The sequence below is a fragment of the Ammodytes marinus genome (assembly GCF_949987685.1).
Source record: "Ammodytes marinus genome assembly, chromosome: 16".
In the NCBI taxonomy this organism is placed as follows: domain Eukaryota; kingdom Metazoa; phylum Chordata; class Actinopteri; order Uranoscopiformes; family Ammodytidae; genus Ammodytes; species Ammodytes marinus.
Genome location: NC_137220.1, coordinates 18,285,656 through 18,308,918, shown reverse-complemented (window position 1 = coordinate 18,308,918; position 23,263 = coordinate 18,285,656). Strand labels below are relative to the sequence as shown.

General features: G+C 42.4%; 2 protein-coding genes across 8 annotated transcripts in view; one reads left to right on the top strand and one right to left on the bottom strand.

Annotated features, from left to right (window-relative positions):
- Positions 1-12,074, bottom strand: part of LOC307262521 (zinc finger CCCH domain-containing protein 7B-like) — a 19,373-nt gene extending 7,299 nt beyond the window's left edge. Inside the window, exons 1-11 of one of the 5 annotated variants that reach the window (XM_080043422.1) lie at positions 11,934-12,074; positions 11,570-11,637; positions 11,397-11,433; positions 10,737-10,934; positions 8,758-8,916; positions 7,412-7,492; positions 7,041-7,100; positions 1,851-1,905; positions 1,575-1,747; positions 505-1,090; positions 73-134 (exon numbers count right to left, since the gene is read on the bottom strand). In XM_080043422.1, the coding sequence (XP_079899548.1) occupies positions 73-134; positions 505-1,090; positions 1,575-1,747; positions 1,851-1,905; positions 7,041-7,100; positions 7,412-7,492; positions 8,758-8,916; positions 10,737-10,934; positions 11,397-11,433; positions 11,570-11,628 (1,470 nt within the window). In that variant the 5' untranslated portion in view covers positions 11,629-11,637; positions 11,934-12,074. The other 4 variants (XM_080043421.1, XM_080043425.1, XM_080043424.1 and 1 more) reach the window with 4 other exon arrangements.
- Positions 12,016-23,263, top strand: LOC307262528 (ran GTPase-activating protein 1-like). Of its 3 annotated transcripts, none has more exons than XM_080043435.1 (16): positions 12,016-12,149; positions 14,664-14,783; positions 14,968-15,095; positions 15,409-15,468; positions 15,652-15,831; positions 16,270-16,404; positions 16,987-17,145; positions 17,366-17,479; positions 17,800-17,899; positions 18,128-18,212; positions 18,989-19,136; positions 19,953-20,069; positions 20,319-20,424; positions 20,563-20,651; positions 20,863-20,984; positions 22,651-23,263. In XM_080043435.1, the coding sequence occupies exons 2-16, from the start codon at positions 14,672-14,674 to the stop codon at positions 22,730-22,732; spliced, it is 1,737 nt and encodes a 578-aa protein (XP_079899561.1). In that variant the 5' UTR covers positions 12,016-12,149; positions 14,664-14,671; the 3' UTR covers positions 22,733-23,263. The 3 variants fall into 3 exon arrangements, with proteins under 3 accessions (XP_079899561.1, XP_079899560.1, XP_079899562.1); XM_080043434.1 differs by lacking the exon at positions 12,016-12,149 and adding an exon at positions 13,246-13,335; XM_080043436.1 differs by lacking the exon at positions 12,016-12,149 and adding an exon at positions 13,246-13,335 and having other exon boundaries at positions 20,863-21,027.

Sequence of the window (23,263 nt, the reverse complement as noted above, 5' to 3'; positions counted from 1 at the left end):
ATTTCAATTAGTGAGACAGACAAAACAGACAAAAAGAGAGAGGACAAAAGAAAGCCAGACATTTGGTCTTACTTTATAGTTATTCTTTGGTGATCGTAAAACTGGAGCTGAAGCACTGTGGGAGCCTTTGACACCTGAGAGCAATGAAAGTTAAAAAAATAAAAAATTGTGTTTATGTAAAATGTGTGTACACAAATGTGCCAATGCAATCAGAAACACCAGTATGATCTTCTATAAGCATTGTGTGTGTTACTTTGTATACATTTATATAGAGATCAGCTTTGGTAGACAAGCAATGGTGCAAGTGTTAAAAAAAAAAATCATAAACTCAAATCACTCTTCAAATCGATATGCTCTCAAGTCGAGAGGAGCCCCAAACATTGTTTCATTTCAAGAGCCACTGCTGTAGCCATTAGGCTAAATGTAGCTTGTAATTTATGAGCTGTTATGAGATATAACAGAACAGGCCAATAACATAATAAGTCACCAATGAATCATAGTTACCAGTTGAGCTGAAATCGGAGAGCGAGTCCATGGCTGTTCCCCCGATGGAAACTGCTGTCAAAGCTGCCCCGACCCCTCCCATTGAGGGGAAAGAGTCCAGGGTATCCAGGGAGTCCAGCTGGTCGACGGCTTGAACGCCAAGTTTGAGGACGTCACTGCTCTCACCAATCGGATCACAGACAGTCTCCAGCGGATCTAGTGCATCTAGCAAATCATCAAGGGACTTTTCCACTGTGTCCACCTCTGTTTTTGACTCGTTCTCAGCAGCAGCACCAGCACTTGGAATGGTGTCCAAGAAATCATCCAGGCAATCCAGTCCATCCAGAGCCCCGAAGGTCAGCCCCATGTTTGAAGCGCCTGCCCCACTACCAATCCCAGTGGTGGAGAGGTCGTCTAGGGCATCCAGTGTGGCGGCTGTGGCGCTTCGCACAGTGGGTGAAAAGGAGTCCAGGGAGTTGAGTTGGCTGACGGCAGAGCTGAAGAAGGCAGGAGGTAGCTGGGGCGATGGGGCCGGCAGGACAGAAGGAACTGTGTGTGTACCTGTGGCAGTCCTACTGGGGACTGAGAAGGCTGGCTGGGTTTGGCTCTGAAAAACATGGAGAAGGAAAAAAGAGGGTGAGGATAGATGAGAAAAATTAAATATATAAGACAATTTAAAAACTATGACCACACAACATCCTGTGTCGTGATGCGTTTGGATTGTCTGCTGTGTCACTTAAAAAGGTGGTGTCAGCGATTCTGGAGAATGCTTGTTGTCAAAATAACTTTGTCAAGATCAGTGTATATCTTCTCATGATCCACTAAATGAACGTACTGTGTACGTGCTGGAAAAAAACCTGTTATAAATACACATCCTAGGATGTGTAAACAAACGGAACCCACTGTAGCTAGCAGCATGCCCGTTTTCAGAGCGTAAGCTGTGTTTAACACTGGATTTGTTTTTCATCGTGCACAGAGGAAGTATTCACTCATTTGACAAACTGATTTTTGATAACAAGCATTCTATAGAATTACTGACTCCACCTTTAATGTATTTTGCTCATTTGTCCATTTAAAAGACAGATTTTTACCTCAGGTGGCTCCTGCATATTAGGGAAGCAGTCGAGCAGGGTGTCTAAGTCATCTCCAATCAGCTCCGAGTCGTCCAAAGTGTCCAACGTGTCCGGTACAAAGGAGAAAACTGGTTGAACGCAGCTGGGAGCTGTGGAGGGAATGGAGGACTGAGGCATGCTGGGAAAGCTGACTGATGAGAAGCAGGAGAGAAAATATTAAGATCTCCCCGGAAGTTGATTTTTAAATTTCAATGCAATACAATTCTGATCAAAGTCAAAGTCAAGAATTCACACCTGGTGCCAGGCCACGAAGAGGATTCAAACCATTTCCTACATTTTCCCCAAACACCTGGAAGTGAGAGGGAAAAGTGATTATGTGTGTAAGTTGTGTGTTGAAATGCTCATGTGCTTGGAGCTTGATTGTTGTGAGACATGGTTTTTACCATGTAAGGTTATATAAATCATGCATCATGAGTTATAGGAAATACAAAGCAAAGCCTGTTCTTCCATTAGATAAGGGAAAGTTGCAATGACAGAACATGGTCAAAACTTTGCTTGTGGCCCAGTTGTCAGCTGCCTTTCTGGTCAGTCTCCTTTATGCATATGGGAGGGACTCTTGCCCAGAAGCAACACAGATGGAGAATAATGAACAATTCACATCTTTCACTGAGTAAGGCGAGACCCTTTGCTGATTTACCCCTAAGCGTGACCTTTGAGTCGTAAAGCCTGCCCCACCAATCAGCAGCTGAAAAGCGTGGAAAGACCACAGCCTGCGGTCTATGTACGGTAAGTCATCAAGTACTCAAACAAAGAACAAAGAGACTGAGTTTGCAATGCCAAATTCAATGTGAATGTAATGTTAATAAACAATGTTAGAAATATTTGAAGCTTCTTTTTGAAGGGTCTGTTTAAACGTAAGGGTGTATTCACACTGGGAAAGTCCGCTAGTTCACTTGCTTTGGTCCAGACCAAATAGAGTTTTGATTTTTTTTGTTTGGTGTGGTCCACTTTCATATTGCCCCTTTTGCAAGTGAACCAGCATTACGAAGCAAAACCACACGTGAGCTGAGGTCATTAATTCATTGGACAGACATTCTGGGGTGGAGAGAAACAGGAAGCACGAAGTTAAAACTGCGAAATATACCATTGATATAATATGGGGTTAAAAATAATAAAAATGCCTACATCTAACCTATAAATAAAGAGGAAAAACATCAAATTATTGTTGTTTCATATGGTTATAATATGTCAATACCACGTTATGTGGCTTGTAGCCTACGATATGAACATAATTTTTACTGTATTTTTGGTGCTGGACGCGCGGCTCGCGAGAAGAATAGGCACAAGCTGACACTCAGCTGATTAAGCTGTGTATCAGCTGGGTCGGTGCAGTTCCAAACTGACACAGGGATAGTATTGACGGTCCCGTACATGGGAAGCAAAATAAAAACACACACTTCTTGCGCAGCGTGAACCTGTTGGCACTGTGCGGGAGACGCTCCCCTCTCCTTCATCTGATCACTGAACACATTCAGCATTTTACGCGGCCTCTCGATCAAATGTAATATATTGTTCTGGGCTCCCGGTCAAACCACAACAACACTTTCCCATAATGTGAAGCTGACTGCAATTTATTAAAAAAGAAAAGAAAGAAAAGGCACAGTGCGTCCTGCATTTGGGTAGGATCGAGTTCGGACAAATTCACACCACAAACGAACTGCAGCAGAGTGCGTTTGGAAACGCACCGAGACTACCTCTTCAGCTGGGTCTCGGAGCGTTTGTTTGGTTCGCCCCCGAGTGCGATTGCTGTATTCACACATGCCTGAAAGATGCGCACCGAAGGCAGAAGTGCACCTGAGTTCGTTTCAACCGAACTAAACACGGCATGTGTGAATACACCCTAAGATTTAAGTTTGGATGCCAAATCTTACTTTCTTGTGATCTATGATGAGAAATATTAACAATATCTTTGCCCAATGTATTGAGGATAGTTAGGCATAGTTACATACAGATACATCTGGTCAAAATAATAAAAGTGTAAGCCTGCAATACTGTGCACTATATCAAATGTATTAGAGAAGTTAGAGAAGCTCATAGCTGTAGGTTCATAGTTAGTGTAAAGGTTGTAATGGCGGCGCGCACGGACGCAGCGGCTCTTGGCTCTCTGATTAAGTGTATTATGCTCGTGTCGTTTTTGTTTTTAGTGTGTCTTAGGACGTGGTGTCAAACTAAACATATGTACAGCCACACAGAGCTCCTGAACATCGGATTACGTTGTCAGGTTGCAGCTACGAGCGACTTCCAGCGGAATCATAACATCCCGCTTGACATAGCCAGGTCACCGGAGTCGCCCTGGATTGTTGTCGGCCCAAGCAAGCGGCGAAGGCGGCGCAGGGAGCGCAAGCAGAAGCGGGGTTGCCGAGCGGGTCTTCTAGCCCGGCTACGGAAACAGCCACTCAAACCTCCGTTACCCAGCATCTTCCTGACTAACGCAAGATCCATCGTTCACAAAGTCGATGAATTGGAACTACATCTAGCAGCCAACAGCTATGTTCGCGATTGCTGTGTCATGATCATCACGGAGACCTGGCTACATCAGCTGATCCCGGATGCGTCAGTTCTACTAGCGGGACGCACAATCCACCGCTCCGACAGGAACAAGGACTCCGGTAAGAGCAGAGGAGGGGGAGTGTGTGTTTACGTTCACAATGATTGGTGCGCAAGCAGTAAGAGCACGGACACTCACTGCTCCCCGGACATAGAAGCAATGACAGTAGTTTGCAGACCCTTCTATCTGCCCAGAGAGCTGACAGTGGTGATTATCACTGCTGTTTATATTCCACCAGATGCAAATGTTAGCATAGCTCTTACCTACCTACATGATAGTGTCAATAAACAGCAGCAAGCTCATCCAGATGGGGTACACATCATCGCGGGGGATTTTAATCAAGCATGCCTGAAGACAGTCCTTCCCAGATTTGTACAGTATGTACGCTGTTCCACCAGAGGAAACAACACACTGGACCGTGTCTATTCGAACATAAAGCATGCTTATAGAGCAGTCCCCCTCCCACACCTGGGCCTGTCTGACCATCTTTCGCTGCTCCTCATCCCAGCATACACTCCCCTTAGGAGGAAAACCAAGCCGGTAACAAAGACTGTGAAAACCTGGCCAGAGGGTGCACTCTCCCAACTGCAGGACTGCTTCTCTCACACAGATTGGAGTATCCTTGAACAACAGGATCTACAGGGCTTCACTGACACCGTATTGTCATACATCAAATACTGCACTGACAATGTGACGGTTGATAAAAACATCAAAGTCTATCCAAACCGTAAACCCTGGATGACAAGTGAAGTCCAGTCACTCCTGAGAGCCCGAAACGCCGCCTTCAAAACAAAGGACAATGCCCTGTACAGCGTGGCGAGAGCGGATCTGAGGAGAGGCATTAAAGGTGCGAAGCAGGCTTACAAAAGGAAGGTTGAGGGCCATCTGACAAACAACAACCCACGTCAAGTGTGGCAGGGATTAAAACACATCACAAACTACAACAGCAGCCCCTCAGTGACCATCAGTGCCGACGCCTCGCTGGCAGAGGAATTAAATCATTTCTTTGCCCGCTTTGAGGCAACAAGGCCCAACACAGACATGCTGACCCCTCTGTCCACAAGCCAACACACACTCACTATCCAGGAACATCAAGTGAGTCATGTATTCAGGTCAGTGCACACAAGAAAAGCCACCGGACCTGATGGAGTGCCTGGCGAAGTAATCAAAGCATGTGCTGATCAGCTGGCAGGGGTCTTCACCAAGATCTTCAACCTGTCCCTGACACGTGCCACCGTCCCACCATGTCTCAAGTCGGCTACCATAATCCCTGTTCCCAAAAAAAACTCAACCATCAATAACCTCAGTGACTATAGACCCATTGCACTAACACCAGTGGTTGCAAAATGTTTTGAGAGGCTTATGACTCATCACATAAAAGAATGCCTCCCTGCGACCTTTGACCCCTTCCAATTTGCATATAAAGCAAACAGATCTACTGATGATGCCATCTCCACAGCCCTCCACACAGCACTCAGCCACCTAGAACACCCAAGGACCTACGTAAGGATGCTCTTTGTCGACTACAGCGCGGCATTTAACACCATCATCCCGGACATCCTTGTGAGCAAGCTGTCTGCCCTGGACTTCCCCCCGGCCACCTGTGCCTGGATAAAAGATTTTCTAACAAATCGACCACAGTCTGTTAAGATTGGCACCCACAGCTCCTCCACCCTCATGCTCAGTACGGGTTCTCCACAAGGCTGTGTGCTGAGCCCACTCCTGTATGCCATCTACACACATGACTGTACTCCCACCCACCCCACCAACACAATAGTCAAATTTGCGGATGATACGACTGTGGTGGGGCTCATAACCGGAGGAGACGAGTCGGCCTACAGGGATGAGGTGCAGCGGCTGGTGGAGTGGTGTGCTGCAAACAACCTGTCCCTTAACACCACAAAAACAAAGGAGGTCATAATGGATTTCAGGAGACACAGAGCTGACCCCGCTCCTCTCCACATAAACGGTGACTGCGTGGAGAGAGTTTCCACCTTTAAGTTCCTGGGAACTCACATCTCAGAGGACACATCCTGGTCAGCTAACACCGAAGCGGTGGTGAAGAAGGCCCAACAACGACTCCACTTTCTGAGGGTACTCAAGAGGAACAGACTGGAGGAGAAGCTGCTGGTGACCTTTTACCGCTCAACCATCGAAAGTGTGCTGGCCTTCTCCATCACTGTGTGGTATGCTGGCTGCACAGTGGCTGACAGGAAAAGGCTGCAGAGGGTGATAAGGTCAGCTGAAAAGACCATTGGCTCTCCTTTGCCCTCCTTAGATGACATCGCCAGCTCTCGATGCCTCTCGAGAGCAAAGAAAATAATCCGTGACCACCTCCATCCCAGCCACCACCTGCTTAGCCGACTGCCCTCTGGTAGGAGGTACAGGAGCCTGCAGAGCAGAACCAACAGACTGGCAAACAGCTTCTTCCCTTGGGCAATCAGGACACTGAACACTCAAAAAACATAAACACATTAAACAGACATACACATAGGCTACCTCACTTACACAAGTGCAATATGCTTTCTGCCTTTTAGATTTATTTATTATGACATGCCTGTCCTTGTCTTGTTTCTTGTGTTATTTTTGTGTCTTGTTGTTTTTATACTGTTTTTATCTTAAATTGCTTGTCTGTTTTTTCTGTGTGTAATAATGCACCTTCAGTTGGCAATCCCAATTTCGTTGTACGGGTGACTGTACAGTGACAATAAAGACTATCTTATCTTATCTTATCTTATCTTAATTAGACACAAGTAAACTGTATTAACTTTTTGAATAATCTGAAAAAGAAAGTATTTAGTTAGTGGACATATGGCCTACCAATAATATTTAATCATATTTTCTGAGTGCGAAATTAGGGATACTGTGGAACTTGCCTTGACGGCTTCAGGTGTCATGTTTCCATTTGTGACACCTCTCGTGATAAATGCGTCTTCCTAGGAAAGAAAAGATATTTGAAAAACTTGAAATAGTTAGGGAACCATCAGAAATATTTCTGTATAATATACACCGTGGTAGCTACTTCTATCTCGACAGACCCATAGCTTATGTCATTCCCAGGATTTTAGCATCAATGTGATAACATAAGGGGATTTTTAATATATGGTGACTATTTAAATCACTGGCTATGTGAACCCTGTTTTATCAAAATATTTCTTAATAAACTGTAAAATAGACATGATGTGGAAAAGCTCTGAAGATTATTCATATTTATTCCTCAGTGAATAAAATCCATAATTTTACTAACCTGTGCGCTGACATAGGGTTTTCGAATTTTTAGTCCGAGATGAACAGCCAGTTCCTGTGCGAGCTCATTCACCTGTTTGTCCTGTCAAGAGGTAAAACCAAAACACAACACATTAATCCACTACACAAGTTACTGTCGTGGAAGTTTTTAATCAGTTAAACCTCGTGGGAATAAATGAACTGAAACTTCTCAATATAAACAATTTAATAAAAGTAGATAAAACAACAGAGTTACACAGTAAAGTTTCCAACCTGCATGGTCAGCCCCCGACGGGACTGACTATATCTTTTGGTCAGACAGAGTACTTAAAGGCCCCCTTCAACAACGGGGGTGTCAACTAACAGATGGTTAATGGAGTAAACAGGTCTCAGGGTTTATTGTGGTCATTGTGGTTTATTGTGGTCAGCCACAATAAACCTTAAATTAGTTTAAGCAACTGTTTTGTCAGCACATTTCTTAGAGGAAATGCACATGTGTTAAACTGTGCTGCATGTGATATACATATGAACAACAGATCAATTAGATAGTTACAAATAAATCTGCCCTCACAGTTACAAGTCTGTGACATTTACCAGGTATTATGACCAACATGGAAATGATCCACAAAAGCAAATTAACTCTTCTTGCATTTACTAGTAATGTTACAAATGCTACAATGAGACCTTAAAACTGTATGCATTTGAGTCTTTCTCCAATTTACCCCAAGTGAATTGTTGATTATCTTTTTGTTTTTGACAAAGTAGATTACAACACTTACCTCCATCAGCTATAAATGTTGTGAGAGGTTAGTTGTAACTTTTGAAAACAAGACTAACAGTCCACAGCCATATGTAAAAGCTAACATTGGCATGCTAACACGCTCACAATGACAAAACTAGCGCGCCTCTACATGCTAAAATGGTTCAATGTTCCCCATTTTAGCCTAGCATGTTTGCCTGGCACGTTTGATCATTAGTAAGACAAATGAAAATGAGTATAACTGAGGTAGATGATTGGAATATTTGTTCTAACTGCTGATGAGCCTAGATAAAAGGTTCCACCGTATTCATTACAATTCAACAAAAAGGTTTAACCAAAGTCGATTGGCGAGTAAGAGATGTTACCTTGCTGCTAGCACGGCTTAAGTTAAAACTAGTGGTTGCGTTGGTCAAGCTAATGTCTCCAAGAATACAACTTTGAGCTCAAATCCTTTCGTTTGCACAATGTGTACAGTATTATATATTACAACTGTTTTTCTACCAACTGATTTTAAAGGCTGATAGACAATATAAGTTTACATTTAGATTTTCATTTAGCTCTTCCTCCAGACAGTATAATCAGAGACCTATTAGCATCAATTCTGTTACCAGTCGGTCGATGAGCAGATATTCGGTGGTGGAGTCGTAGGCCTCTCTGTACTTCCCCAGCCCCTTCAGACAAAGTGCCTTCCTGTACAGGGCCCTGCGGCTTTCCTTACACACTTTAAGAACTTTGTCGCAATCCTCCACGGCTCGACCATATTCCCCCTGTGGAAAGCATGAGAGGTGAAGGTAAGTAAAAGGTGATATAATGCAGTGATACGGTGTAATTACCAACAGGGACAGGGAATTTCTGCTTTTGTGATGATTTATGTGATGTTTTGATGCAGGTGATGTTTCGTTTGGAATGTGGGTGTCAGCTCAGTGGCCTAATGATAAAAACATCTGACTGACTTAATGGAGGTCAAATTCGTTAATGGAAACAGATGTGACGTGGGATGAGGACAGAAAATCCTCCTTTCTCAAAAAATAAAAATGAATACTAGTTGAAGGGATTCATAAACCACAATGTTTTCTACAGCATTAACTTTAAAAAATGTTTTAACTTTTACTAAAGAACACATCACCAAAATGATGAGAGTGGACATGGATTTATCTGTGTTGACTGTCGGTCAACAACGGGCTTGGCATCGGGACACATGCATGCCACAGACCTTTGGACAGCAATATTTAACCTGTAGCTGCCTCAGTGGGATGACAATCTGCCTGATTTCATTACTGGTAAAATATTGTTTTATTTCATCAATCGCCAGAACACCTTATCAGCAAACGGAACAAGATGCTAACATGCTCACAAACCAAAAGCGATGGAGACATTTCACTCTGAACCACAACTGTGAACATTGTGGTGGTGCTACAGCAAAGCGGTTCACCAAAGTTATTAAGGTTCATCCACTGGAGAGCGTAAACATCTACACAAACTTCAATCTATTGACTAGGTGTTGTGGCATTTCAGCCTGTGCCCGAGGAGAAAAATAGAACTCAACCATCTTATGATAGGGTTACCTTGCTAAGAAATGTGATCCAGTGCTCACTGCTTTGGACTAGTATACCACTCTATGATTTTCTCTTGGTTCTGTCAGATATGCCTTGGCCTTCCTTTGAACCCAAGATAAAAACCTCTTGTCAAACTGAAGGCCAAGCCTCCCCCTCTCCTCCTACGTCATTCAATTATTGCCTACAGTATGTGCTGTGTGAAACAGTCTGCTGCTTATGAGACCCTCTTCTGCAGCATAATAAACACCACTCATCTGCCTCAGACTCTGACTTACTTTTCTACAGCGGGACCAAAATGATGGGACCCACAACCAGGCATTGCTTTTGGATTATTTATTAGCCAGCTAGAGTGGCTCAATAAGACCATTCAGACTGATAGGGGTTTCAAAAAGTGCAACAAAAAGCCAACTACCGGTTGCTAAATAGTCATAAAGCTGTTAAGAGTTTATCAGTGATGTATTAGCTCAAAAACAGGCCAATGTTAAATTCTGATTTTATTGATAATAAAATACATATCATTTAGGGGGGCGCTTGTGGTGTAGTGGTTAGAGCACTCCCCCCCCCCCCCCCATAGAGCCTCAGTCCTCAGTCGCAGCCGGACCCAGGTTTGAGACCGGCCAAGATCGTTCTCTGCATGTCATTCCCCTCTCTGCCCCATTTTGTCTCTGTCTCTCCAAACTGTCTCATAATAAAACAAAAATGCCCAAAAATAATTATAATAAAAAAAGAAAATAAATACATATAATATACATATTCAAAAAATTTCATGATTTGGTCTTTCAAATAGCGGAATAACCACTGGCATGTTTACTGGATATTTCAGAAGAAAGTTGAAAAATGACTTTACCCGTTACACAACTGACTCATACATCCAGTTTGGGTGTGGAGAAGCTTTTGGCACAGCGGACATGCAATTTGCCAAATTGAGAAGTCTGTTTGAGCTGCGTTGATTCTCAATGAAACAATCTGTTGCTAAACTGGGGAAAGAGGCACCCTCTCTGACACACACCGATGGGCCAAATGTCACTCACCATGTTGTGGTAGGCAGCAGCCCGGTTGACATACAGGCTCTCCAGCAAAGCCTCTGGGATGTTGAGCTCCTCTCCTGCAGCGTAGCTCGAGACATTAAGGCCTTCAGTGAACTCCCTCACTGCCCGCTCCAAGTCTCCTTCTTTGAACAAGGAATTGCCCTCATCGAGCAGGTTGCACACTAACTGGGTCAAAAAGTCCTAAATGGGAGGAATATGATACTGGTGATGTGTTCGAAAAACTTTGGAGTCTATCATCATGCCTAATGCAGTCATTATGGATCAGATATCCTAAAATTGCTGGTGACCGGAAAAGTCAGTGGATCACCAAAGTTATTAAGATAGAACGTCCGAGAACTAAATTTGGTGCCAATCCATTCAACAATTGGCAAAACACTTTGACAAAACAAAAATATCAAAGTTATGGTGGCACTAGAGAAAATAAAGTCAGTGGGTATCATCCTGTTGGGACACAAAATTGAACAACTAGGGTTGTCATGATACAGAGGAGGTTAAGGGAGAAATGCAACAGAAAGCATAGTGACTTCTGCAACAGCTTATGACAAAGTGGATCATAACATGCAGAAAAACTAAACATTTTCAAGAGCAAAGAGACAGTGAAGAAGGACATAAAGTTATGTTTGTAATAACTGCTGCTGGTACCTGGTAGTGCTCTGGCTCTGGATAAGCCAAGGAAGATCTGGAACACAAGATGGAAACTTCCTTAGAAAAAGTACTGGCACTGTTTAGTTTTCGAGGAAATTCGTAGTTCAGGGAATAGGGCACGTTTCATTTTCAGCCAGGCTGCCTTCAAATGCAATGTTAAAAAATCTCACTGTATGAATGTCAGAGATCTGCTTATGTCCTCCTTGCGTTTCTGCCTGGCAGGGTCCATGCTGGTTCACTGGGGTGGGGGTAAAGGAGGGAAACAAGACAACAAAAGTAGCCTACATTTAGTCCAACAGATGTTATTGTGACTAAACCTGGGAAATAATGTGGCTTTTGTCTGCCCACTTCCTGTCAACGTGCCGAAAAAGCAAAAAAAAACTATCACCTTTCACAAACACACCTACTGAACTAGCGTTAGTCAAATGTGTTCATCATTATTTTGCCACAAACATGCAGCGCGCGAGCCCCTGCATGTTTGCCCTGGCTATCATGGCGCGACTGGGCCAACTTCACACACACCTACCTACCTACCGGATGAAGCGAGGAAGTTCATTGAACCGAGGCTAAGTTTTAAGGCATATAACTTTGTTGTGTTCGAGTAGGAGGCGGAAGGGGGGACGATGCCGGATAATTCTCTCGACAGGTCGTGCTGAAGCTGGATAACGGGCAGCCGAGGAGGAAGAATACTCCCGCAGGCAGCCCGTGGTGTAGTTGGTCTGGTCAGGCTACACACAGCACGGTCCCCGGGTAAGTTTCGATTCCCAGCAGCCCCAGTCCAAAAAGTAATAGCAAGTCTTCTTCTCTTTTTTTCTCTGTGCTTTAACTGCAGCTTGCCTCCTTGGTGTCGCATTAGTGCCATCTTCTGGACTTTGTGAACAGTGTCCATTGTCATTAGTTTCCAACCAAGCCTGTGCTTTTAATAAAAGCTATTACAGTATTAGGCTACTAGAGTATTGGTCATGACAACATTTCTAATACAACTGAATAAAGAGTAAGGTAGCCTACTTTCACACTTAAAACTTACTTTCTATTCTCTCTGAGGTTTATTTCCTGCAGTTAATTAACAAGTGCACCAACCTTCTACTGTTTCAATTTTACCCCAGTCCAGCTGGGTACTTCCCTTTACTGTTGAGAATCCTATTCAGTTGCTTTGTCCTATTCTTAGTCCAGTCATTACCCCTCCTCTTTTCTATTTCCTCCATCGTTTCCCTTATACTCACTCTATTTTATGGGCTACTGCATGTACAGTAGGCGTCTTCCTTATCTCCTGGTCACACTGCTGATGTCACTACTTATTGCCAGCTGCAAATATCCAGTATGGTCCCTTATAAAGATATATCTCTCTGAGAACAGTCTCTCAGACACTACTTTCTGCACGCAAACCATAAACCCCACATTGGTTTCTTGTGTTCTTCTTGTGTTTTTCTTTACTTGATTTTGTGATAAACATTTAAAAGAATCCTTGTATGAACAACAACTCAAGCCCCCCCCCAAAACAACAACAACAACAACAACAACAACAACAACAACAACAACATTACAAACAGCATAGTCTCGCAAAGCCAGACCAAACTACAGCAAGTAGTATGACAGCATGACTAGAATATGAACAAAAAATACATTACAAAGTAAAATGGTAATGAACAATGCATCAAACAAACAGTATGCCTATTACAATGCCCATTTCGTAATCTTTTCTCAACGTAAAGACAATGTTATAGGCTGGATGTTAGGTAAAAGCTGTGAAGTGCAGAAGAAATGCACCGCACTCACGGTCTTGAACTCACCGTTGTAGTCCAATTGAACTACAAGTCCCTTGTCGCCCCAGCTCTGTGGTAGTCAGGTCGGGTAGTGTGCTGCGTCTGTGTTTGAACGTCAGGAGCGAGCGGGAGCGTGTCACTGGACTGTATTCAACCAGCACGGCAGTGTTGTGGTAATAGTTTTATTTATTTAAAGTTAAAGTTTCTGTGATAACGAACATAACCTAAGGACCGTAGGCGGAGGGGTCTCAACAATTGCTGTGTGGGTAGTTAGCGTTTTCCATGGCCGACTGCAGAGGCCGAGTAAAGCCACGCTCTGCCCAAATACCCGGGCTAATAGCTGTCTAAAGTTTCCGTTATGTTTTCATATAACAAGCGGACTAGTTTGGTTAAATGTATAGCAACCACCTGATATTTTACAGAGGAGACGGTTGTCAACAACGGCCCCACTCGCAACAACCGTGATGGTGTTTGTTGGGGTGTTAGCATGACACTATCAGCCCTCTGCTATGGCTAGCCACCGGCTGCTTATAGGGGAAAATCCACCCTAAAACAAGTTTAAATCCTGATTAGTTTAGATGGAGAAGTCAGCGTGCCGTGCATACAACCTGATCTGTCTTACTTATCTAACGGAGCATGAAAACAGACTTGTTGTTTGAGTCGAGCTGGAAACTGAGCTAGTGACAACAACATCTTATTTCGTTCATTCGCTACTGCTAAACAGTATAAGCAGGTTCACAGTAGTCTCCAGAATGTATCCCTGACCTATGTTGAAAGCTTAGGTAAAGTCTTTACCATGTCGCTACTGTTCAAGACAAAAAAGGAAATAAATTTAAGCTGCACTGTAATACCATACAGCAGATGTAAATACTGTTTTAGGGTGTATTCTCCCTCATCGAAAACAAGCTTTCAGCAGTTTTTATTTAGAAGAATGGTGGCTAAAAACAAGGCAGCGATGTGAACATTTTTAGTCATTTATCTCATGTTTGGTGTTTTATGTTTACTTTATTATACATCTTGTTTTGGTGTATTCTTTTAACTAGATATGCCTTTTTGGTCATGCAATATTGTGAGCCTATATTTGCACATTGGGCACCTTTTAATTGTATTATCAAATTCTTGTATTATTATTCATTTTAATCCTTTTTGTTTTTAGCTTAACACCAACTCCTGTCCAGGGACTACAGACGAAAATTAGCCATGTGGCTATAATCTGGCTCAATTGTATATTGTGCACTGTCCCTGCTAAATAAACAATAAATGAAATGAAATGAAATGGTAGACGAAGCTTTTCAGAAAAAGAGCTAGTTAAATGCCACAGTGAGTGTTCATACATGACTTTGTGTTATAGAGTTTAAATGCCTTGTATCATGTCAGTGTATTGGTTATTTATTGGAGTATGAGTGCTACCTGTGGGGCAGAGGAAACCAACTATGTCACAGGCACCAGGATTAACACGAGGCAGAATGAAAAAGTAAACCTTGTTGTGTTTGTCTCTCAGGTGTCCAAATGGCGACGGACATTGTTGCGCAGTTGGCCGACTCTCTGGCCAAGACCGGAGTGGAGGAGGGAGAGCTGAGCTACAAGGGCCAGGGAAGAAAGCTGGATGATGCCCAATCAGGTGAGTGTTTAGCTGTCACCCTGCATGCTTCCTGTGCCTGCCCATAAGCCAGGGAGGCCTGACTGCCAAAGCACACTGAAGTCTTGGTCTTAATGACTTTTCATTCTTCCATCACATAACTGTTTCTAACCAAAGTAAGCATCCTGCTTTGCTCTCCCATCCCCTTTTTTAATCCCTTCTGCAGTGGAGGAGATGGTGAAGGAGATCCAGGACTTTGAGGGTTTACAGGCTCTGAGGTTGGAGGGGAACACCTATGGTGTGGAGGCAGCACAGGCCATCGCCAAGGCCCTAGAGACAAAGAAAGAGTTCAAGGTGTTTATTCTGGCCCTAATCATTCTCCTTTTTAATCTTACAGTCAAGTTATTCACCTTTTGTTTTTACTCTGGCAATGGCAAATCATATTTTGCTTAAGTCCAAACTGATTGAAAGCAACAACATATCAGCTGATTATTTTTTTAATCTTTATTGACAAATTAATGTTTTGTTTGAACTCTAATATATTGTACATCATATTTAAACGTGAATATGACTTGTTCCACCTGAGGGGTTTTATAATAACAAAATATATTCTAGAGTGTCACCTGGCTGATGTTGACATGGTTTGTCTTTTTCCCCTCTCTTTCAGTGCTGCTATTGGAGTGACATGTTCACAGGTCGCCTGCGTTCTGAGATCCCACCTGCCCTGGTAATGCACTTCTTCCTTAACATTATTGTCCATGTCAAAACAAGTGAATGCTTCCAGAATCAATTAAAAATATTGTACTCTTTCCATGTCTGGATGTTCTCTTGCATTATTACATAGCTACGTCTGTTGTGTGCTGAACTTATCCCGCCTTTGTTTTAGTCTCATTCTATCACTGTGTTTTAGAACTCACTAGGTGACGCTCTGATGCTGGCGGGTGCCAGGCTCACTGTTATAGACCTCAGTGACAACGCCTTTGGACCGGATGGGGTGAAGGGCATCGAGAAGTTACTCAAGAGCACTGCCTGCTACACGTTACAGGAGCTACGGCTAAACAACTGTGGAATGGGCATCGGAGGGGGGAAGGTAAGTAACGAGAATGTGTCCAACCACATTTTTTGGTAATATGATTTCATTAGGTGATATACAAATGTATCAAGGGAGAATATAAATTCACCAGTGACCATTGCTGTCGCAGATTTAAAAAAATACCTTTCTTATCTGTAGATCTTAAATAAAAGGCTGGGTGTGAGTGACATTGCCTGTCATGGCATGCCCTCTCTTACCTAACTGTTTATTAACTACTGGGTTTCAGACAGAGAGTGCTTTCTTTCTTTTTCTTTGTACGGTTAGAATGAAAAGAAAGTTTTCTAAAAGTGTTTCTAAAAATGACCTACAGGAGCAAAGATACAAATTGAACAGTGTACAATGCTTCATAAATCCTATCAAATATCACTGTATATCAATGGATGTTTGGTAAGATGAATGTTAATAGAGTTGATCTCATGTTAATGCTCTTCTCAGATCTTGGCTGCTGCCCTGACTCAGTGCCACAAAAAGTCCAGTGCGGAGGGTGCCCCCCTCAGCCTCAAAATGTTTGTTGCCGGGAGAAACCGACTGGAGAACGACGGAGCCACTGCCCTCGCTCAAGCCTTCCAGGTACAAGACTCACTACTCCTAGACTGACGGAGTGTTATGGTTGGTAAAACCTACTCTGATGGAGTGTGCCATATTGTCATGCTACATTATGTTACAACCATTGTTAGAGATTTTACTACAGCTTGCCTCCCTGAATCACCTTGCATATTTTATTTGAATTTATTTTTACCTTTGTTTAACCAGGTACTAGGTCATTAAGAACAAATTCTTATTTACAAAGACAGCCTGGCAAAAGACAAAAGCCTTTTGAGGGGAGGGGGTGGGGCTAATAAAAGAACATCAGGTAGAACTGATAAAAGGACAAGCACACAACCCGATCAGCCAAACAGTGGCACAGAGACACACATTTTCAGCATAGTTAAAAGACCGCAGTAACACTTGCAAACAGTCACAGCCACAATAAAACGTTAAAGGAATTGCGGCGCACATCCAAACTTAACATTCACAGAAGTGCTGATCTCAGACCAGTTTATATAAGGGTTGTTATTGTAGACAAAGTGTTGCAGTTCTCAGTGTAAATGCAGTACATGCTGTCTGGTTGTGAAGGTGGAGTAATCTTCTCATCTCACTTGGTCTTCCCAGTTGATGGGCAGCCTGGAAGAGGTTCACATGCCCCAAAATGGCATCAATCACCCTGGAGTAACAGCACTGGCCACCGCCATGCAGCACAACGCAAACCTCCGCGTCCTCAACCTCAACGACAACACCTTCACTGAGAAGGGGGCTATCGCCATGGCTCAGGTACAGAGACATCAGGCTTGCTTAATACCACTCTTGGCAATTGAGTGCACAGTTGCAGACGGTGAAATGCTCCTTTGTTGAAACGACAAAACTCCACAACAAGCTGCAAAAACAAAGACTCTTATCACTTCTATAATAATTATATAATGAAACAATTTACTACTAATATATATTTTTTTTTTCGGGCTTTATAAGCAAATAATATCTGTATCCTTCACAGGCCCTGAAACACCTACGCAGCATCCAGGTGATAAACTTTGGAGACTGTTTGGTGCGACCAGCAGGAGCCACGGCTATCGCAGAAACCGTGTCAGAGGGACTTCCAATCCTCAAGGTGAGTGAGTAATCCACTTTACCACTGGCCCTGACATGACGTGTTGTAAACAAAGAGCCACAGTCAGGATGTTGTGACCCTGTGTGTGTGTGTGTGTGTGTGTGTATGTGTGTGTGTGTGTGTGTGTGTGTGTACACACACACACACACAGTCTGGATGTAACTGGGACGTCAGTAGCCAGACAAAACATGGGTCACACTCACACCCGTATCATATCTATCTTTATTTTTTCTGAAGGTTTTCTATTTTCATGTCTTTTTCTCAGCTTTTGTTTGACATTTTTCTTCGCTTCTGAGTAAATATTTCCTTATGTTGAACAGGAACTCAATCTGGCATTTGGGGAGATTACAGAGGAAGCTGCTCTGGCTGTGGCACAGGCAGTAAAGGACAAGGACCAGCTAAAGAGACTGGACTTAAATGGTAATAACCTGCAAAGAGCTTACTCACACAAATCTACCTTTACATATGCGGATGGAGAGGTTTGTTGTTTAAAGTTTTCCTGTCTACGGGTTTAGAAGAATATAAATATTTTCATCACTAGTGCTTCCTGCTTTGTGTTCAATGTATGAAAACATTATTTAGAGAGTTTCTTTTTGTTTAATTTGGCTCCCATGCCGACAACGTTGAAAATTATCTCTTGGTTTTCAGGTAACTGTCTAGGAGAAGATGGCTGCAAAGCTCTTAAAGACTGCATGGTAGACATGAAAATGGGCGATCTCCTAGGATCACTCAGGTAATCATGCTGTATTTTTCTAGCTTCTTTGGTGAATTTAATGAATTCATTCTATCCTTTCTCTGTGCATATTCACAGGTCCAAAATTCATACCCTTGCCGAAAGTGACTTGGAAATGTACTACCAGTCCAGTACTAAACCAGTCAATAATTTAAAAACTGGAACACCTCCCTCACCCGTGCAGAAACGTAAAATCCCAGACCCAAATCTGGCTGCGTTTGTCATTATCAAGTTAACTTAAATTTGCTAGTTAAATCAAAACTTTGTGTCTTACCAATGTTATGGAAATATTTACAATAATATATTTTTTGCTGAAAAAAGAACACGAAGAACATCAAACTTGTCTTTTATTAATTGTATCTTGCAAGGAGAGAGGCAATACAGAGAATGATCAAACCTTCTACTTGCAAACCGCCGTAGTGCATCGCTGCAGTTTAGAGAAAGACATGAGTTATTATAGAGCAGTCCGTCACGTCATCACTACGTCAGCTCACTCGTAGAATAGAAGTCAGTTTTGGGTAACATCAAGGTGAAACTAAAATAATGAGCTGGAAACAGGATAGATAAAAAAAAAGGGAGTCAAGAACTGAATCTTCCAGGAAAAAGGGAGTTGAGGATAGATAGAATTGTACAAGAAATAATGACCAGTGTATGAGCTCATCTACTGAACTTCTAATGAACTATTGTAAAAGGCCTTAAAAGGTAATTTTTGATTACATGCATATCCTCCCAAAATGAAATCCTCACTACCGAGCTGTGTTTTTATGTTCCCACAGTGACGATGAAGGTGAGCCTGAAGACGATGAGGAGGATGATGACGACGATGATGATGAGGAAGAGGATGAGGAGGACATTGACGAGGAAGAGCTAGAGGAGGAAGAGGAAGAAGAGGAGGAGTTGGAAGAGGAGAGGCGTGGCGTCAAGGTTAGAACAATATGGGATTATCATGTGAGGCAGCAAAGCGGTGTACATACACTCACCGGACACCTTGCTATTAGTGGGTTGGACCTTTTGGCCTTCAGAACTGCCTTAATTCGTGGCATACTTCTATCATTGGATGGAATTCTGCATACCTTGGATGTAACGATTGGTTATTTGAGTTGCTGTGGGCTTTCTATCATCTCGAATAAAGTCTGTCCATTCTCCTCTGACCTCTGACATCAACAAGGCATCTTCGTCCACACAAGTGCTACTCACTGGATATTTTTTCTTTTTGGACCATTCTCTGTAAACCCTAGAGATGGTTGTGTGTGAAAATCACATTAGCTGTAGGGGTGTAACAAATACATGTATTCGTATTCGTACCGAACCGCACAGGACGTACCGTACCAAACTGCACCGTAGCGCAATACGTATTATGGCATAAATAGCGCCAAGATGACATATATATGCCAAATGTACAGACTTGTTTTGATTGCGGTGCGGAACTTGCACTTTTATATGAGAACTTTTTTATTTATTGGAGACCTTGGTTGTTTGCAGCAGTATTTTCTTTTTATACTGAAAAATACCTATAGGCTGCAATTGTATAGTTAATGCTGCACAGTTTTTTTTTTAAATGTTTCCTCTTAACTGAGAACTGTACCATACAGAACCAAACCGTGACTTCAAAACAGAGGTACCTACCGAACCGTGACTTTAGTGTACTGTTACACCCCTAATTAACTGTTTTTTACAGTTCATGTTTGTCTGGTGTCGTGGTTTAGCTGACTTTTGTTTTCTCTACCATTGCCCTCATAGTTGTCCACACCAGAATCAGCACATCGGCCGCCAGATGTCTCCTCCTTCCTCTGCTTTCCTTCTCCAGACAAACTGCTCAAACTCGGGGCCAAGAGAGCATTGCTAATCGAGCAGCAGGTAAACAACGCAGATTAAGATTCCACAAATAAGGCACACACACAAACAGAGGTATTCATCCACAGAACTGCACTGATTTGATAGACAGGAGGAACTAAAGGCTCACATCTAAGGATATTTCAGCTCGGACGCTAAAACATATCCTCTGTGTTGACTTGATGCAAACCAACAAAGGATGCATACGTTTCATAATGTGCATATAAAACAGGTTGTTCATCAGTAAATGTCTCTTCCTTCCTCTGTGTTTAGGTGGATGTGGCAGATGCTCACAAAACAGCTGAGGCTTTCCTCAAGATTGCATCTGTGTACAAGGAGGAGAATATTGATGTTAAGAATGCAGTGTTGGAAAGCATTGGTGAGACACTTTCACTGTCTATACTTGCCCCTTACTGACAGAAGTGTTACACTTATGAGGAGCAGACTTCAAAGCGTTACAAATGAAGTAATGCCTGTCTTTTAGGTTTCTAATGACCTGTTTGTTGTATTCTCACAGATGCTCTTCTGAAGAAAGCTTTTGGTACCCCTTCCTTCCAAGGCTACAACTTTGTATCAGCTTTGTTAGTGCTGCTCGGACTCATCAAGGTGTGCTTAATCTGCTTTTTTATTCAGCAATGTCTGCTACAATATAGAAACGTATCTTTCTTCACTGTCACTTTCTGATGATTTTTTACATTTCTCTTTTATGTATTTTCATTGGTCTTTTGGCTGCATTGTCCATTTAGATTTAAAACTCCTTCCTTTGCTTTCTCTCTGTCCATCCCTCTGTCCTGTCCTGTCCTCTCTCTCGGCTCAGAGTGAGGACAAGGTGAAGCCTGTGCTGGTGGTTCCTGGCCACCTCCACGCCTTGGAGCATGTTGTCCAACAGGACTACTTCCCCAAGGAGAACGTGGCTGTGCTGGAGGCCTTCATGTCCCGGTAAGGACGTGACAGAATGAGCCAATCAGCAGGCAGCTTCCAGGTACAAAATACAGCCTTTACCATCTTCAGGAGTGAAGCACGTAGCCACGTACATGAATGTTTTGCACTTGGTGTACATACTAGTAACGGTGGTAGAAACGCTCTGGTGATTTCTGCATTTTTGGGCTGGAATGGGCTTTTTAAGTTTTTCTTTGTTTAAATGTTCAACTCTTCAGCCTCAATGGACAATTATTTGCCCCTCTGACAATTATTAGGGCAAAAGACTTAAACCTGCAGTGTGTAGAATTTTGGGTTTTATTTCCTAGCAGATTTTGTAGAAAGTAATTCTAATATCCATAAGTAGATTTAATTTAGTGCATAATAGCTGGGGAAAAAAATTAATTATTTTTTCCCCCTTAGAAAGGGTCTCATATATGTCCATATTTCTGCATATTTTGGACCAAGGCCTAGTGCCGCCATCTTGAAAGTGTCATAGTTGGAATGTCATCAGGTGCATTGTTTAAAATTTAGAATTGTTCTTGTCCTTGAAGGCCACTGTAGCGTCAGTTATTATTCGAAAGGGTTGGGGTTACCCAGGGAGTGTTGCATTTTGTAGAACTTTCTTGATGATGTCATATTACACACTGCACCTTTAAAGTTACTATGGTTAAAAGAATGTTCAGTGCTGGTGCATTTAGCAACACCTGTGTTACCATGGTAACATCAAGAGCGGTTTATTTCTGCAGCTCCCAGACATTTGCGGGCAGCAAATACTTCTTGAGCCGTGTCAGAAAGGGAGTGTTTTCTCTCTAAATGTCACACATAAACGCATTTCAGCAGTTTATTGTTTTTAATGGGAAGTAGCACTACATTTTATGTTTGCACTAGCAGTGACTTGACACATGTTTGATTTGGTGTCAGGAGAGGGAGCAGTAAACAGTGAGGTACAATCACATGCTGCTTAATTTTCTGTAAAACCTTTGGTTGGTCAGTGCAGGAAGGGCTCCAACAAATGTAGATCATAAATGGTATTCCACTTGAGGATGATTTAAATAAACATCTCAAGGATTGTTATAATAATACATGTGATAAAGCTAATGTTTTCTTATATCTTTTCATTGTAAACAAATCTCATGAAAAAGACCTAAACCAGCAACCTTCAGGTCCGTTGCTCAATACTTAATATGTTCCTGCTGAAAAGTAAATTCTTTCAAAGCAGGTCACAAATGTATAGATTCTTTTTTTGTAATTTTTTTTTTATAAAGAGCTGGACGTTTTTATTTTAGCAAATAGTACTCAAACAGTTAAAAGATGCATTTTTGGGGACTACTTTGAGCAAAAGATTAATGCACATGTTGTGCTATAGTGAGTATTTACAGCAGCAGGGTGGTGTGTTGACCAATGCAAGTGGTTGTTACAAAGGAACGTGCAAAATGGTTGCTCGCTGATGCATTTAGTAGTAGTAGACAATAGTTTAAGCTTTGGCTGCGTAAACAACACTTAGTGTATACTTAGTTTTGGTGTTTTCATGTGATTTATCAAAAGTACAGGAACATACCTGGATGTCAGGGCTACCCTTGGGAAAAATATAAGATTAGTAAATAAATCGTATAATTTTAATAATTTGAAGATATGCATGGATAGACCTGACATGAACTCTTATCGTGTGTGTTGTCATTCACAGGAACAACAAGGCCCTGGAGTCATGCGGTAATGCCACAAACAGCCTCCAGTCAACACTCCAGAGGTTCAGGTCTGCGAGCTGAGGACTATGGATACACACGCACACACACACACACACACACATACTGAACATTGAGTGATCACCGATGGACCTTTTAGGAAACCAGCAAATAAGGCCGGGAACGACAACAAAGAAGAACAGACTCCACTCCGTTGTCCTTCACAAGCTCAGAAACACACACCTCTCTCTCTCTCTGGACTCCGGATTGGATTTAAGTGCTATGTGTAGTAGAATATAAGTAGAATATGCTCTTACGGTGTGGACTAACTATCGTGTTATGTGTAAAACTCGTTTAACCACAGGACAGCACTGCCAACATTGGTGTTTGTGCTCTTTTTTTAAATATTCTGGTAAATAAGAAAAGGCTTCATTCCCCACTTAACCAAAGATCTGTGTAGGCCGCCTGAAGCACAGATCACACTTCAGTACATACTCACTAGAAGAACTCTGACCAGAATTGACCTCGGCCCGAGGCATCCGCTGTTGTACATTTTGTATTTCATATCTACCTTTACTATTCTATTGTTTTATATTAAATGTTTATTGAATTGGA